We start from the raw sequence: 16681 nt of genomic DNA, 5'->3' as shown, positions 1-16681 counted from the left end.
ACTCTTCATGTGATGGACCTGTTCCAAGAATCCTCTTTTATCGTTCGTGTTGTTTAGTTGGTGTATTGCTCGTTATTTGTAAGCCTAGTCTTCTAAGCTACAAGTCTTGCATGTGTAGGTACTAGTAGTTTTCTTTCTCGTTATCATCTTGTGCTTAGTCGGCTAAAGTTAGTTGATGCTCTGATTACAATAAAGTTATTCTAATGGATGTGCAATAGAGTTAATCTTGGGATTGCAAGAGTTTGTAATTCCAAAGTGGGACTTGGGATTAAAAGGTACAAACAAGTTTACCAATTAAGTGAGGTCCTTCAAGTTTTTAAAATTAGGTGGGAGAGATAATTTTTTTTTGAGTCTTTTTTTTCAAGTTTTTTCGTTTCAATAACTTCTCCCAGTTGTCGAACAACTTTGTCGAACAACTATGAAGTTGTTCAACAACTATCAAAGTTGTTCGACAACTGCATGAAGTTGTTCGACAACTGAGAGAAGATGTTCAACAATTGTGCGAAGTTGTTGAGACAACTAACGCAGTTGTCGCACAACTGTCCCAATTGTTCAAGGGACTTAACTTTTTTAACTTAATAAGGTTGCGGGACCCACTTGTCCTCTTTTTTTAATTGAAGACTTGGGAGGGTCTATGGACTCATTTTTCTTATAAATATTTTTTGCCCCTCCTTTAGCGTCATATTTATACATTGACAATTTCACTTAATTGATACTATTCTACAAGTTTAATGAGTTTGGACGTGAATTTGTATCTTTTCAAATTGAACACAGGTAATTTTCAACTTTTGACTTCACATAATTTATTCACAAAATTTCAAGTCCAACAAGTTTTATCTTTTAGAATATTCGCTCATAAAACAAGTGAAAGTGAAAAATTAAAAAGAATTTATTTTCAAGACTGAATTTAATTTCTTGCATTCATTTGTAATTTATCCAATAATTCCCTCTTTGTTTTTTCTGACATACTACTACTCTAATTCCACCAACTGTCGATAGAACTTATGATTTAAATTCAAATAAGAGAAACTTTTCTCTATGTTAAATTCTCGTAAATTTTTAACTTGCGACTAACTTATCCATACCCTTATAGAAAATGAATCATTCATACACAATGTAGTTTGTTATTTACATTTTTTTTATGTAAAATAAAGAGTAGACATATTAAAAAAGAAAAACAATTCAAACATAGAATTTTTATTAAAATTAAACCTCGACACTTTATTTTCACAAACTGTAAAGTTAATCCTCTACACAGAGATTTGATCGACACCTAAATTGAGGTGAAAATCTTTTACCCTAAAAAGTTCCTTTCTTTCTTGTCTTGATACAAAAACTTTGAGGAAGATGACCCACAAAATTCAAAATTCAAAATGTCCAAGACGTTGCAAAAAAAGATAATAGCAAGTACTTAAAAAATAAAAATGGAAAGGTACAACTCCTAGTAACCAAGCCATACATAAATTAAATAGACAAGAATGCGGATATATCGCAATATAACCCAAAGTCCCTTTTATTTACCTTTGTTTGAATAAAATTGAAAACCCAAGTCCAATTTCTCCAAGACCCTTTCATCTCCTCTCTGTAAACAACACAGTTCCACTTTCCAACTCCAAATCTTGATTGCTTAATGACCAATCTTTGATCCTTCTGTAAAATATAGATCTGGGGTTTTATTATATTTTTTTTTCTTTATTTTTAGTTGAGAGAAGAGAAAAAGGGAAGGGAGGATTTTTAATTGAGTAGTATGGAGAGTTTAATAGGTTTGGTGAATCGGATTCAGAGAGCTTGTACAGCTCTTGGTGATTATGGTGGTGGTGATAATGCTTTTTCTTCTCTTTGGGATGCTCTTCCTTCAGTTGCTGTTGTCGGTGGTCAGGTAGGTGCTTCATTTTGTCTTATTCGGTTTCTTGATTTTTGACTTGAACTGGGATTTAACTTGTGGAGCTTGGTAATTAGTAGATCCATGTTGGTTATGGTGGAAATGATATTCTTGTATTTGGGTTTTTGTTGGATTTTGATTTTAAGGTGTAAAAGAGGGATCTTGACCATTGCTGTTGATAGAGTAGGAAGTTTTTTTTATTTTTAGCTAATTCTTGCTGAATATGGAGGATATGAGATTCTTGAATATGGGTATTTGCTGATTTAGATTTTCAAGTTCTGTGAAGGTTGAATTTTGGTTATTTCTAGCGCTGCTATTTTGATTGTTTTGTTGAGTAGTCTTTTTTTTAAAGATTATTTCTTTGTGAATCTAAGTGAAATGGGACTCTTGAATATGGTTTTGTGCTAATTTGATTTCATGTTAGTGCAAAGGTTGGAATTTTGAGTTTTACATCTGTCATTTATGGTTATAGGCTAATACTGTTTTTGTTGCTTGCTTGCATTAATTCAGAGTTCTGGAAAGTCATCTGTGTTGGAAAGTATTGTAAGCCGAGATTTTCTTCCTCGTGGATCAGGTGAGCTCCTTTGATTACTATTATCTTTATCATACTTTCTCTGTACTGCATTTTATTATGTGAATTACGTTGGGCTATGAGTGAAATTGTCAGTGGTATCTATTCAGGAATTGTCACAAGGAGACCATTGGTGCTGCAGCTTCATAAGACTGATGAAGGACAACAGGAATATGCAGAGTTTGGTCATCTCCCCAGAAGACGGTTCACAGATTTCGGTATATATAATGACCTCCGTTGTTTCTTCTTCTTATGGGCATTAGTTTAATCCTCCCCCCTACCCCTTTCTGAATTTATCGAAACTCTTTACTACTTCATGACAATTAATGATGTCAAAGTAGCTAAGAAACATTTGCTTAAGTGAAGTAAATGAGAAACATGATTCCTTGTGCATAGAAGAGTTGCTATATATAGTATCTTAATAGAATTGGTGGTTATGTAAACAGACCATTAGATATTAGTTATATTAGTTCTTTCTTTCACTCTTCCTTCTCTTTCTCTTAATGTGCATGTTAAGTGATATGTATGCGTGCCCTTAAGCACATGTATCATCAGTTTTACCTATTCAACAAAATATGTGTTTTCATTATGACTTATAATACTGGGTATGTTGTTGTTGTTGTATTATGACTTTTAACAGGCATGGTCCGCAAGGAGATTGCGGATGAAACTGATCGAATCACAGGGAAGACTAAGCAGATTTCTCCTGTTCCGATCCACCTGAGCATATACTCTCCAAATGGTATGATGTCCATGATTTCTTTGTGTGTGCTTAAGGATTCATTTATGGTCCCAAAAACAGTAATCGTATTCTACATTGTATCAGTAGTATTTTTAAATAGTTTCTGACGACAATTACTTATCAAAAATATTTGTTTCTGAAGTTGGTTGGGTCACCTACATATCTGCTGTTCTAAATTTCAACGAAGATGGGCTTTTTTTAGTATTTCGTCTTAACATTCTGATTTATTACTGAGATTGGTTGGTCTTTTGTCTTGTTCCTTTTGGTGGTGACCGTTCTAAAGAGTATAGAATTCTCTCTTTATCTTGCTTAACTCCATACCATGTGTTTTGTATTGACAGTGGTCAACTTAACGCTGATTGATTTACCCGGTTTAACAAAAGTGGCTGTTGGTATGTTCCATACTTCTTTTCATTATTTGCAATCTTTTTAAGTTTTTCAAGCTGTTTCCAATGCAATAATACTCATTACTGCAGAGGGGCAGTCTGAGACTATAGTCGAGGACATTGAAAACATGGTTCGAACGTATGTTGAGAAGGTAACGAGAAACTAATTTTACTTTCCGATTATGCTCTATTTTCTTTCTATGGTGAAAAGGTTGATACTTATTATATTGAGAAGCTACTCACAGAGAGAAGACTAAACCACAAATGGTGCATAAAGCTTTCCATATATATATATGTGATGTAGGATTTAGTCCCTTAAGAGTGGAAATGTTTGGAGATTTAACTGGTTAGGGTTTAGGAGTTTCAAAATTTCCTATATAGCTACATTTTACAAAATGACTGCAGCCCTCATAAAAGTTAATTGGAAGTTTCCCTTGTTCTTGTAGACAAAACCCACAAAATTATGTGGTACAAGTACTCTTGTTTTAATAATATACTAAACAATCCTCCCTTAACATAGTGCATTTGAAGATTAAAAAAACAAAATGCTACATGTCACAAATTGTGAGAAACTAAGTGAGTCACAAATTGTGAGAAACTAAGTGAGTAACTGAAAAGTGTTTTGTACACCTCTTGCAAAAATAATTATTCTGAATATCAATCACCTGAAGTGTGTCGTTCCCTTGACTGGATCTCCAAGTAATATTCATTTAGTGTAGAACATAATGCCAAAGAACAGCTACTCTTATATTGGTTGAGTAAATTGATGACTATGAGCTGGTGAATACATTATTCGCTTGTGTTAGTTCTGCGAATTTGTCAAATTGTGTCATCGAGATTTTGTTAAGAGGAATAGTTAGGAGGGGAATATGTGGTGAAAATCTTTTGAAAATGGTTGAGGTTGTTGGGTTTTTGGTGGGAAGATTCGTAAAGTGGGTGTAGTAAAGATAGGCTTGAATGTTGTGGTTGATAGATACACAAGTCACTGTGTTAAGTAAGTGGCTAGTACTCTTACTAAGACAAATTATTTGCTAGTTTTCGATTTATCCCCAAGCATGGTTGGCTTGCTGCTAACACCCATCAGTGTGAAAAATAGATTGTCTTTACGTTCAGTTTGTTTGCTAGTTATTGTGTTTATTTCCATTCATGAGTTGTCTTGCTGCTAGAACTATTGTTCTGTTGACATGTACTTGGTTTGTATCTTCTCTTCATCTGATCTCTTTCCTCTCATGTAGCCCAACTGCATCATACTTGCAGTTTCTCCTGCCAATCAGGATATCGCCACCTCTGACGCTATAAAACTTGCAAGAGAAGTGGACCCCACAGGTAAGATCTTTTGACATTAAACATTTCGGGGTCTCTGAATCCAGTTTCTTGAGTACTTGTCAAAGATTATCCATATTTTGGGGAGAATGTGAAATGTTTGTCATTATTATTTATGAAGTTACACATTGCAACCCATGTAGGTGAAAGGACATTTGGAGTCTTGACCAAGTTAGATTTGATGGACAAAGGCACTAATGCTCTAGATGTGAGTTTTTTCATTTGTTATATATTACCCGGGAACTTATTATTTTGGTTATTATCTATATTAATTGGTTCATAAATCGGATAGCATGTCCGAATCTTAGTCTCACTCTCTGAATCTTTGTTTCCCTCTGTATACCTATAATTTGGTAGCACAGCTTGTTGTATGAGTAGTTGATTCTTTCTCCTTGAATTTAAGGTTCTTGAAGGAAGATCTTATCGTTTGCAACATCCCTGGGTTGGTATTGTGAATCGTTCACAAGCTGATATAAATAAAAACGTAGACATGATCTATGCAAGAAGAAAGGAGCGTGAATATTTTGCTACCAGTCCGGAGTATGGGCATCTGGCTAGTAAAATGGGTTCAGAGTATCTTGCAAAACTACTGTCAAAGGTGTTGTTTTAGTTCTTTTCACGTAAGTATTTTCTGAATAAGTTAAGTAGAGTTCATATTCAGATTGTTTCCATTTCAGCACTTGGAACAATTTATCAAGGCAAGAATACCAAGTATCACCTCACTTATCAATAAAAACATAGATGAACTTGAAGCGGAATTGGACCACCTTGGAAGGCCTATTGCTGTTGATGCAGGCGTAAGCTCCGACTTCTATATCTCTCATTGCTACTGTTGATTGAGAGATTTTCCTTTATCTCAGTAATTGAACTGGTCTATTTCAGGCTCAACTGTATACTATTTTGGAACTTTGCCGTGCTTTTGATAAGATATTTAAGGAGCATCTAGATGGAGGGTAAGTGGATTTTTTTCCCATTTATTTCCAAATATTAGGGAAACTAGGCCCAAGAATGTGCTAGTTTGCCATATTGTGGCTAGCTTAATGCTGTCATACATGATGCTAAAATTATCTATTGTTTTCTCTACTGAGATCACATTATTTTCTTGAAAATTATCTATATGTACATTGCTAAGTTAAAAATAGTTCAATATATGATGGATCATGTCATAGTTGTGTTCATTTACATCCTTTTAAAATAAATATGTTAAAAAATACGCCTGTTCCACAATGATGTGTAAGTCTCTAAAGGGGTTTTAATTATATTTGTTTACGCATTTCATATCCTTAAGGTTTGTGGGTTGGAGTTTTTGGATTCATTCGCATGACATTAGTACCGAAATTTGGAAAGCTCATTTCTCCTTACACGTGTCTTTGCACCAACCTTTTCTCTTTCAACTCAACTTCTATTATTACTATCATAAGAACTTAAAAAATCTGAAGTTGAATCGTAGTGGAGGACTCACATGAGAATAAAATAAATTGGCGACACATTTGGAGTAGACACATTCACTCTAAGCGTGGTTTCTAGTAGGCATTGTTCAAACTTATTCATAACTTCATCTATGGTACTTTTTTGATTTTTTGGGGGGTTGTGGGGCTGGGGGTGTGGGTGGGTGGGTGGGGGATTGGTAAAGTGGAAAGAGGATTTTTGGGAAAGGGTGAAAAGAGACCACCAAATCTGACTCATTATCGTAGGTACTTCAAATAATCAAAGGAACCATAGCGGAGAACCATAAAGCACTAGAATTTGTAACACTAGGAGGATTTTGGCAAAGGGTTAAAAGAGACCACCAAATGTGACATAGTACCCCATTAAACACAAGGAATTTGAAGAAACTTCACTCATGAGAACTTGTAAGCTGTAAAAGGATGTACCCATAAAAGTCAAGGAATTGACAACACATTTCAGTAGATATGCCCCACACATCTTTCTTGTCTGTAAGGATATCCTTGCTTGTACTGATTCAAGATGAACATCCAGTTTATTGCTCTTCACCTAGACTATATTTAACATGTATTCTCTCTTTTTGGTAATCAGTCGGCCTGGTGGTGATCGAATTTATGGAGTTTTTGACAACCAACTACCTGCTGCTTTGAGAAAACTCCCCTTTGACCGATATCTCTCTGTGCAAAATGTGAGGAAAGTTGTTTCTGAGGCAGACGGTTACCAGCCTCACTTGATAGCACCTGAGCAAGGTTATAGACGGTTGATTGAGGGTGCCTTAAATTATTTTAGAGGTCCAGCTGAAGCCTCTGTTGATGCTGTAAGTAACCTTTCAAAATTTATCAGTGTCAAATAGTGATTGCTTGTTATCAACATAAGTATATATGTAACCAACCCTCAAAACTACATATCAGGTTCACTTTGTGCTGAAGGAACTAGTGAGGAAATCTATTGGAGAATGTCAGGTAATGGTGACCCGGGCAGCTGCGTTAAATTCTACTTTTCCTACCTCTCCTCCCATGATGCTGTCTCCCTCTTTTCGTATTATTTCTAAATGTATTGGTGGAGCAGGAACTGAAGCGGTTTCCCAGTTTGCAATCTACAATAGCTGCAGCTGCTAATGAAGCCTTAGAAAAATTCCGGGATGAAGGTAGAAAGACGGTAGTAAGACTAGTGGAAATGGAATCTTCTTACGTGACTGTGGATTTCTTCAGAAAACTACCTCAGGAGATGGAAACCCAGAAAGGGGGGAAGCCAGAAGCTGCTGCTGCCATAGACCGGTATGGAGAAGCTCACTTTCGTCGGATAGGTTCAAATGTATCGTCATACGTGAACATGATATCTGATACATTGAGGAACACACTCCCCAAAGCAGTGGTTTTTTGTCAAGTTAAGGAGGCCAAACAATGTTTGTTAAACTACTTCTACACTCAGATAGGAAAGAAAGAGGTATTAACTCGGTGTTCATTCCGAATTAGTGGTTTCTTGATACTACTACAAGTGCTGACAGTGTTTCTTATGAAAATATGTTTCTCAGGGCAAGGCACTTGGAGAACTGTTAGATGAAGATCCTGCATTGATGGAGAGAAGAATGCAATGTGCCAAGAGGCTTGAGCTATACAAGAAAGCAAGAGATGAGATTGATTCTGTAGCATGGGTACGATGATATAATTGCACGTGAGACCACCTCTCTTCTATGATACCACAAATTCACGACTGGGGTGAATCAATATTGCTGCTTGTTCGAACATTTTAACAGCCTATATTCTTTGATTGTTGTAGAATTTATTGTTATATTATTATACTTGGATGAGTTGTTGCTTTATTGTGTATTTTGTGAACCGAGTCAATACCACATCCAGTTGCCCTTCTACTCAGGGTGTGCTGCTTCATTTTTGTATTTCAATTGTATCCTTTTTACTTGGGGACTTGGATCAAAAATATTACTACTTCTTGACGTAAAAGTAAGGACTATCTAAGCGCTGTATTCGATCAAACAGTAAACATCTTGCTAAAATCAACGTGCAAAGAAAAATACTAGAATACCATAACTATCAAATTGATCTCTACTGACAGTTGGCTCTTCCATATACAATGAGGGGACTCCTTAAGAAACATGGTACAGCCTTCCACTCATATCACAATCAATACCATACCCAGAGAAATATATTAGGAGCCAATGTAATTCTATGAGTTGTGGGGGGGAGGGGCGAGGTAAAGTGTATGCAAACCCTTGTGAGTAGAGGGGTTATGACGAACTCCCTGCTCAAAAAAGGAAAATAATACCATACGTGCTGACAATGTCAAGAAGTGTGACAATATGAAGGTGTGTGGCCTTAACATTAATGTAACATGTTGAGAATCAGGGGTGTGGCCTTAAACTGTTTCCAAATTTTGGCTTTGGACAGACACAGAGGATACTAATGCAAAGGTACTCAAATTCAGCTGACTTCTGTCTTTCTAGAATTTAAGCTTTTAAACGATTAGTGTCCAGAAACCTACAAATGAGAGCTCAACAAACATAAAAGAGAATCAAACAACATACCAAGTACAGAGCATATTTTCTTTTTTCCATATTTTGACTTCACTCTTGCCACCATTAGCAATGGATACAAAGTACAGACCATATAGTCAATTTATCTTCCCCCCAAACAGTAATCTACCCTTGTTTTCCAGTATATTTGTTTTTTGGTATTACAGAGGAAAACAAATGAGTACCCTAAGCCTCAATACGTGGATGCCAAAAAGGTTTAAATGCAGGGTTGTGAAAGAAGCCATCTTCTTCTTCGTGTTCTATTGATCAAAAGCATCCAGCAGCGTCTCGCCGGTTTAGAATTCGAAAACAAAATGGCCAAAGCATCAATTAGTGATATACCTTCTATTGCGAAAATACCTCATCTTTGCCTCTTGGTAAAGACAGCCTCCATTTCGAGTTCAACAAAGTGAGAATCGATCGCTAGGTGAATCCAAGAGACACTGATAAATGAAGAAAATGTAACTGATACACAATCTACCCAAGCAAAATAACTGCACAGGTAAATTGTTTCTCATCTTGGATTGAACATAAGGTCATTAATTTGATCAATCGGAATATCAGATATAGGCTCTATAGGTTGCTCATCACTGTCTGTTGGATGCCCGTTGTGCAAAGGTTCTCTAGTGAATTCATCTGCAGAATAAATCGAAAGAAAACGTTAAGATCTAGATCCCACCGTTCCCAACAAACAATGCTAGATTGGTGTTTTGCATGCATCAAAACAGAAACACAAGGAAAATCCTTTAAACTGTCATTGCCAGAAAGTCCTTAACAATTACCATATATCATGCTGGAAGAAGTTGGAGGAGGTGTAGCTAAGAAGTTGAGACCAATGTAAAATCCTACAGCTAGTACTATAGTCATCATCACATAAGCTGGCGCAGCTAATGCCCAGTACCTGAAAAAACGAACAACAATTTAACAGGATGTTAAATATATCTTGTGACAACTAGTAAGCAACCAGCTAAGTTCTGGAAAGAAAATTCTTTTCATCTCGAGCATTCTACAAATGCTTAAGTCCCTTGCATGCATTTATAATTTCTAAAATGTTGGACCATTTATACCAATCTCTGAAATGCAACTAAAGAGCTTATCAATCGAACTTCTATGCATCCTCTTTTCAAGATGTTAGTTCAAAACATTGTAAAATATATTCAGGAATATTTTTCAACCAAACACCATTAGAGATCCAGAAATTGGAATAAACTAAGTTCAACTTAGTTAGCTGGAATACACTATGGTAAATTTGAAACTATGGTACCGTGAAGCTTCTGGCTCTGGTGTCGGACAAACCAGCAAAGTAAATTTGAAACTATGGTACCGTGAATTTTATAATATCTCCTAATTTAGAAGAGGATCTTTTCAGAGACAAGATGTAAAGATGACAGAAGCCTGCAAGTATATTCGTTTACCTGCTTGGATAGTAAACAATTCCCAAAGAGTGCAACCAATGTTCGGGAAGATATGCCCACACCATAAAGAGAACTGTTCATGGAAAATAATAGAAACCAATCAGATTCCGTATGTATGAATCAAATAAATGTTGTGACCATTGGAGTACCAGTGGAATTAGGTTAAAGCAAAGCAGGTATACATACAAAATATGAGAGCTCAATACTTTACAACAGACAACATCTTGTAGAAAAACCAAAATTAGCATTTGTATCTGTTCTCAATAGTTGCAGAGCAATATATCCAGAAATTTCAACTCCCAAGAAAAATTAGTTAGCATACTCTGCCCTTTATCCAGACACTGGTAATGCCTGGGCACAAGCATTTCCAGGAAGGCGAAGAAGTCGAACAAAAAGATAAGAATAAGTAACTTTCATGCCAACATGAGTATTGCCAAAGAAGACGATTGCATCATATTATACACTAAAAATTCAACTGCATTGCCAAACTACGAAATCAGAAGCAAACATAGGATATGTTCTAACTAACAAACTAAGCTTCTTAAAGATGAGGATGGGTAGACCTGTGGCAACAACAGTAGTAATGGAGCCAACGAATCCATAAACTTCAGAAGTCTTGGGTCCCTGATCTCCAGAAACACCAAATCCTGAATCTCTGTCATCTGAATCTGGAAAGAACACAGTGGCCTTCCTATTCTTGGAAAAACTCAAGATCCTCCTAGGACTATTAACAGAGCGAGGATCTTCCGAACCTTTATCTTCCGGCATCACAATATCTCAGAAGGGCTAAAGCGTCACTCTGAATAAGAATTAGACCTGTCCCAACAATTACCAAAATACCCAAAGCAGAGATGTTAGTGCAAGGAAACCTGCCGCTAGAAGTATGCCATTCCAGAAAATACCCATCAAGCAACTCAGAGAATAATAACAATGACGATTCCCTTGAAATTATGGAAAGGACGAAGCTAGCTACCAGGAATTCATCCTTCTTTAAGAGCACGTTGAAGGTATTATTAACTACAGACTTAAAGGTCATTAATATCACCAAAACTAGAGATTATTAATTAAGACGTGCTGCTAAACTTCCACTGGAGATAAGAGAAGAAAAGAGGGGACAAAAAAAGCTGCAGCAGCAATATCACAGCAGAGAAGGGAAGAAGAGAAGGGGAAAAAGATATCGCAACAGAGAAGCGAAGAAGAGAAAGAAGAAAAAGAAGTTGCAGCAGTAGGGATATCACAGAAGAGAAGGAAGAGCAGAAAGCAGTAGCGAATCCACAGATCTGAATATATTTGAGAAAGTACCTAACCGTCTCTTCATTAAAAGTAGACTTCTTAAAAAAAAGAAGAAGAAGCAAATGCTTCTGTTGCTTCACCTCGCTTCAAGCTTCTGTCCAAGAAGCGTTTGCTTCTTCTTCTTCGTGTTGCCTCAACCATCTGAGCTACAAAACCTACGCCTTGCATCACTTCAATGATTAAAGCGATGAAGCGAGCGTTTTTACGACACTGAGTTTACCAGAACCAGGTCTGGCAATTATGTCTATCCATGACACGTGTGATATTTTAATAGCTTCGATTAGATCAACAATGTTCTAACACAAAAAAGCTACATGTCCATTTCTCATTTGCACTAAAGAGTCTTAGGTCAAATTGTTTCTGTCTCACTTCAGAACATTCAGAAAACAAAGAGATGAACAAATGGGCAAAGTGCTAAAGATATAATGCAGCACATCAGCAATTGGATTTTCTTTTTCCTTTATTCTGAAAGATTTATGGATACTCCCTGTGACCCAATTTAATCAAACACTTCTTCTTTCCTTTTTTAGGGGGCATTGCAATTTGCTATATTGCTTGCCCTAAAATCAGAGTTTCCATCCACAGAAGATCAAACTAAGCTACTATGTTACTATTGCTTAATAACATTTCCTTCTATTCTCATCTTTATAACAATTAATACAATTAAACTATTGTAAAATCAAAATTCTAATAATAAAACATTTGGTGTTTCCTTTTCTTTTCTTATTCTATGACCGTGGTATCCAGGTTAACTTTCGCGCACCTTCGACTAATTCCACAGGATACTGCCACCTTCCACCAACATCACGTACCAGGTAACTCTATCTACGAAGGCTAGGACAAATGGAAAGAAATCACCTAGTGTTTTTTGTCGTTGTTGGGATTTTAACTTGAGACCTCATAGTTCTCCATGATTCAAAAATTCTGGTAACTCTTTTTCTATATTTCAGCTGCAGAAATAAATGGGACTCATACATACAACATAAAATAGTTGCAATCAAATTCCATAAATCCAAATGAGACTATAATTCACAAATGCAATTAGATAGACATGTAAGAGAAAAAACTGCTTACCGAGTTGTTTGAGCTGCTACCCAATGTAAAGACATCTCAGCTACTGAAAATTGAAAAAGGACAAGTAAATTGTTAATGTAAATCTCTGTTGTATTAAAACACAACATCACTTTTATTTCTTTTCCTAATTAATATGTCAACACAATAATGTAACTATAATATATTAATCAAATTTAATTAGTAGTAATTAGGGAAGAATAATGAAGGACCGATACCTGAAGACTCAACTTAAATGTTGTTTTTGCTTCTATAATTACCCTTTCGTATTTAGTGTAGGAATAGAAGTTAAAAGGTTTATCATTAACCCTAATAACGCAGAGATCTTCCTCCTCCATGCACAACGAAATTCAAAAGTTTTATACCATAATAGTCCTTCGCCCCCAGATCCCTTTTCCTACTTTCGTTTCACTAACACTATAAGCTAAACTTTGATTACTTTGGGGGAATATACGGGATACCCACGATCGAGTTCTTGTTCAACAAACGGGGGTTTCCAAAATGGTGGTTAAGGTAAGGACTTTTTTTTAACAAGAAGAAAGTGCACCAAATTGCCAAAGGAAAATAAATAAATAACAAGGATTAATGTAATTTAGGATTTTTCAAGTTGTACTTTTTTTTTAAAAAATAATAATAATGAAAAGTGAAAACCTCATGATTTGTGAAATTTAGCCATCGGATACTTTCATGTTAATTTTATAAATAAATATTTTGAATTCTATGTAATCAAAAACTTTGAAGTCTACGTATTTTATAAAAATTAATTGGTTAAATAAATTAATAATACTAATAAATAGCTATTTTTTGAGAAAATTCTTTCACGTGGTATGAACAATCATGTATTAAAAGAACGAAAGAATACAATAACTTTATTATTAGGTAGATCAAAATAAATATTTCATGTATTAGATAGATCAAAATAAATATTTCGTGTCTTTAATTTTCTGATGTTGATCGATGTCATTTCCTATTTATCTAATTGAATGAGTGATATAACTCGTCAGTCTCCGCGAGTAGAGGTGGACATTTGGTATTCGGTTTTGTATTTTTAAAGTTTAGGTTCGATAATTCGGTAATCGGTATTTGAATGTAGATACCACATATCATACTTATAAACATCAGTTCGGAAATTCGATATTCGGTAAATTAAACTTCAATTCAGTATGATATTTGATAATACCATATTAAAATGGAGATGTGCAAATATACGTTTAAACTTCAAAGGTACATTTAATAGAAATCCTATTTAATATTCTTTTTGTTACTTTTTACGAATATATTAACAAGGTTCAAGAGATTCTTTGGGATGACTAATGCAAGTGTCTATTGCGTTGATTAGACACACACACACACATATATATATATAAATTTGATATTCGGTAAATATCAAATACCAATTATCAAATTTTTCGATTCAATTCGGTAATTTAATTTTTGATATTTTATGTCCAGCTTGTAAATTTAATATGTGTGCCATCGATAAATATGGCAAAGTGAAGCTAACTTACTCGCTACCTTGTAAATTGAACTACCCCTCTTTTCTCACTAAAATTTTTCTTAATGTCCACCACAGTTTATGACATTCTTCGTGGTGTGGTTACCTCCTTTGGTGACACAATTTTGAATCAGCCTGTGTTATAATACTGTTGAAGCCTTTTTGTCACACGTTGTTGAAGTCCAAATAACTTTGCTTGGCTTTCTAGCAAGTTACTCTCGTGCCAGAACCAAGAAAAATAGAATATGTCATAACGAGTTTTCCATTGCAATATCTTATAGTTCCCCAGCACCATAATTTATTTCTTGACAGCTTCCATCGGTATAGATTTTGCAAGAAAAATGGTGATGGCTTAGTCCATTTAACTAGCTTGAAATATGGATATATCATGGGCTGATAAATGAAAGTGTAAATAACATAAATACCAACCCTAATTACACTTTCTCCCACTGTTTTAATTACTTCACACTCTCTTCCTATTAATATGTATAACATAGCTGACATATACATAACATTCTGTGTTGTGTATATGTTGAAATTTTTGTAATATATTTAGGGAGTTGAGATTTTTTGTAATATTGAAAATATAAGTTGTGTATTTGTGTAATTTTTAGTAAATGAAATGCTGCAGCTGTTCCAATGTAGATTGCAACTTTAATTTTTTTTGAATCTTTGGCTAATTATCTCTGCTAATGCAAACATTATCAGGGTCTTTGGTATACGAAATGATGGAGCTTCAATCCGATGTCTAGATGCAGACCTCGACCTTCATAGTTCCCCGATAATCACAATAGGGGACTTCAATTTGAGCATGAAAGAGGAGACCACATTCAAACTTTGTGATTTCACCAGAAGTTGTTTGAATTGCAAGGCCTAGTTGAAATGCCAAAAAGACCAGCAAAATTTGGCCATGTAGCGCGAGTAAAGTTGCTTGAGCAGAAGAGATGTTCAGCAGCTTCTATGTCTGTTAGAGGAGGGGAGCAACAGTAGCATGCATTTTGGTATCAGATTAAGGCAAAATCGATTGTAAAACTTTGGTTCTCATGGTGTATTAATTAAGTATATTTAATTAGCTAAGAGTGCCATTTATAGACCAATGTGATTTTTCAGACCTGACACATAGCAATATGAATATAACGCATTATGAAAATGGTTACACTGATATGAATATAATGTATTATAAAGATGGCTACACCAATATAATGGACCATATGAAAAAAAATAATTTATTACATGTCTCACACAACTGACATTAATTAATTATGTAAAACATTTTTGAATCCACAAACTTGGACGTAGAACTAATGTCACTTGTGTGCCTCACGAAATATATATATTATTTTTATTAGTATGATCTCTGTAAGTAAATTTATGTATTATCTGACTCCTTTGACTTTGAGCTCCATTTGATGTTGCTTTATGAGACATTATGATAAAACCACTACTACTTTTGATAGTTTCATTTTCTTTCTCCTCCTGTACATCTTATTGCTTGGTCCTTTTGCTAGCTTGTCATATGCGTTACCTTTTAACAAAAATACATTGTCATTCTCGTTTTCTCTAAAATCGCAGATCTTTTTTGAAAGCAATCGGTACTCTTTTCGTATAACAATAAGTTAATTATTAAATTTTATCATATATATTAAAATAAATTAAGGATATAAATTTATTACGTTTTTCCATTTTTTTCCTCTTCAAATTTCAAAACCTCAATAATAATGATACATTACTCTCAATGCACATTTAAGGAGGATAAATTTAAAAAAGAATTTCAACATCTATCTTGACTTGTGAACCATTCACTTACTTCCTCCATTTTGTTTTTGTTGGCCCCTATGGACTTGACATACCCTTTAAAAAAAAATATTTATTAGGAGTATTTTATCAAATTAGCCTTATTAATTATACTTTAAAAATATAAATTTTAATTATACAATTTGTTAAGTCATTTAATGATAAGGATATTATAGGAAGAATATATTAAAATTCTTTTAATTTAATCTAAGAAATAATTAAATTAAAATAAATAATTCAAAAAAAGTGATCAATTAAAATGAAATGAAGAAAATATTTTGAATACTTAAAAATACTCCAATAATTTCACTTACAGTGAAGTATTAATTAAGATAAATGTGCTAAAGAAATTGAAAGTGGTTATCCTTTATTCCTTCCCTTAAAAAAGATAAAAGAATTCTTCATTCCTTGATCATCGAATACTGAAATTTTTCCAGCGTGTGGAGCCCATAAAAGCAAGTGAAACGGCGCGCCAACGGTCAAAAAAGCAACTGTTAATAGGAGAAAATTCCGGACAGCTGCTCACCATTTACTTTCTGCAACATCTTTGAAATTTGAGTGTGAAGAAGTTACTGTCTAACGTGATAAATTTTAGCTCTAACTCAACTTTAAATATTAGTTTATGAAGAATTCTATTCATTCCATTAACCACAACTATGAACTTATTCATCCTTTAACACCCCATTGCACGATTAGTAATAGATAAGTACTATTTAGAGCGTGTGAATAATTT

The 16681-nt window shown here is 34.6% G+C and overlaps 2 protein-coding genes across 2 annotated transcripts; one reads left to right on the top strand and one right to left on the bottom strand.

Annotated features, from left to right (window-relative positions):
- Window positions 1-1157: 1157 nt before the first annotated feature.
- On the top strand, window positions 1158-8253 carry LOC107844284 (phragmoplastin DRP1E). Its single transcript, XM_016688738.2, has 15 exons — window positions 1158-1879; window positions 2393-2456; window positions 2564-2671; window positions 3094-3195; window positions 3537-3587; window positions 3672-3733; window positions 4817-4907; window positions 5048-5112; window positions 5308-5502; window positions 5582-5701; window positions 5787-5857; window positions 6942-7167; window positions 7262-7312; window positions 7419-7796; window positions 7885-8253. The coding sequence occupies exons 1-15, from the start codon at window positions 1748-1750 to the stop codon at window positions 8011-8013; spliced, it is 1845 nt and encodes a 614-aa protein (XP_016544224.1). The 5' UTR covers window positions 1158-1747; the 3' UTR covers window positions 8014-8253.
- A 636-nt stretch (window positions 8254-8889) lies between these two features.
- Window positions 8890-13411, bottom strand: LOC107844274 (phosphatidylinositol N-acetylglucosaminyltransferase subunit P). Its single transcript, XM_016688732.2, has 6 exons — window positions 12878-13411; window positions 12663-12705; window positions 10859-11111; window positions 10296-10368; window positions 9663-9781; window positions 8890-9516 (listed from the first exon to the last, which is right to left on the bottom strand). The coding sequence occupies exons 3-6, from the start codon at window positions 11061-11063 to the stop codon at window positions 9395-9397; spliced, it is 519 nt and encodes a 172-aa protein (XP_016544218.2). The 5' UTR covers window positions 11064-11111; window positions 12663-12705; window positions 12878-13411; the 3' UTR covers window positions 8890-9394.
- Between the last annotated feature and the right edge of the window lie 3270 nt (window positions 13412-16681).

The sequence above is a fragment of the Capsicum annuum genome, chromosome 1, assembly GCF_002878395.1.
Source record: "Capsicum annuum cultivar UCD-10X-F1 chromosome 1, UCD10Xv1.1, whole genome shotgun sequence".
NCBI lineage: Eukaryota > Viridiplantae > Streptophyta > Magnoliopsida > Solanales > Solanaceae > Capsicum > Capsicum annuum.
Note: the sequence above shows the minus strand (reverse complement) of the source record. Positions and strands in the feature narration are given on the sequence as shown.

What these genes read in the sequence shown, in the direction of transcription:
- LOC107844274 (XM_016688732.2), bottom strand. Translation starts at nt 11,063, where the DNA reads ATGCCGGAAGATAAAGGTTCGGAAGATCCTCGCTCTGTTAATAGTCCT. An exon ending in TACTACTGTTGTTGCCACAG is followed by an intron (nt 10,369 to 10,858) that starts GTCTACCCATCC and finishes TTCCATGAACAG; the next exon opens with TTCTCTTTATGGTGTGGGCA. An exon ending in TTCTTCCAGCATGATATATG is followed by an intron (nt 9,517 to 9,662) that starts GTAATTGTTAAG and finishes TTTATTCTGCAG; the next exon opens with ATGAATTCACTAGAGAACCT.
- LOC107844284 (XM_016688738.2), top strand. Translation starts at nt 1,748, where the DNA reads ATGGAGAGTTTAATAGGTTTGGTGAATCGGATTCAGAGAGCTTGTACA. An exon ending in TTGCTGTTGTCGGTGGTCAG is followed by an intron (nt 1,880 to 2,392) that starts GTAGGTGCTTCA and finishes GCATTAATTCAG; the next exon opens with AGTTCTGGAAAGTCATCTGT. An exon ending in AATCTATTGGAGAATGTCAG is followed by an intron (nt 7,313 to 7,418) that starts GTAATGGTGACC and finishes TTGGTGGAGCAG; the next exon opens with GAACTGAAGCGGTTTCCCAG.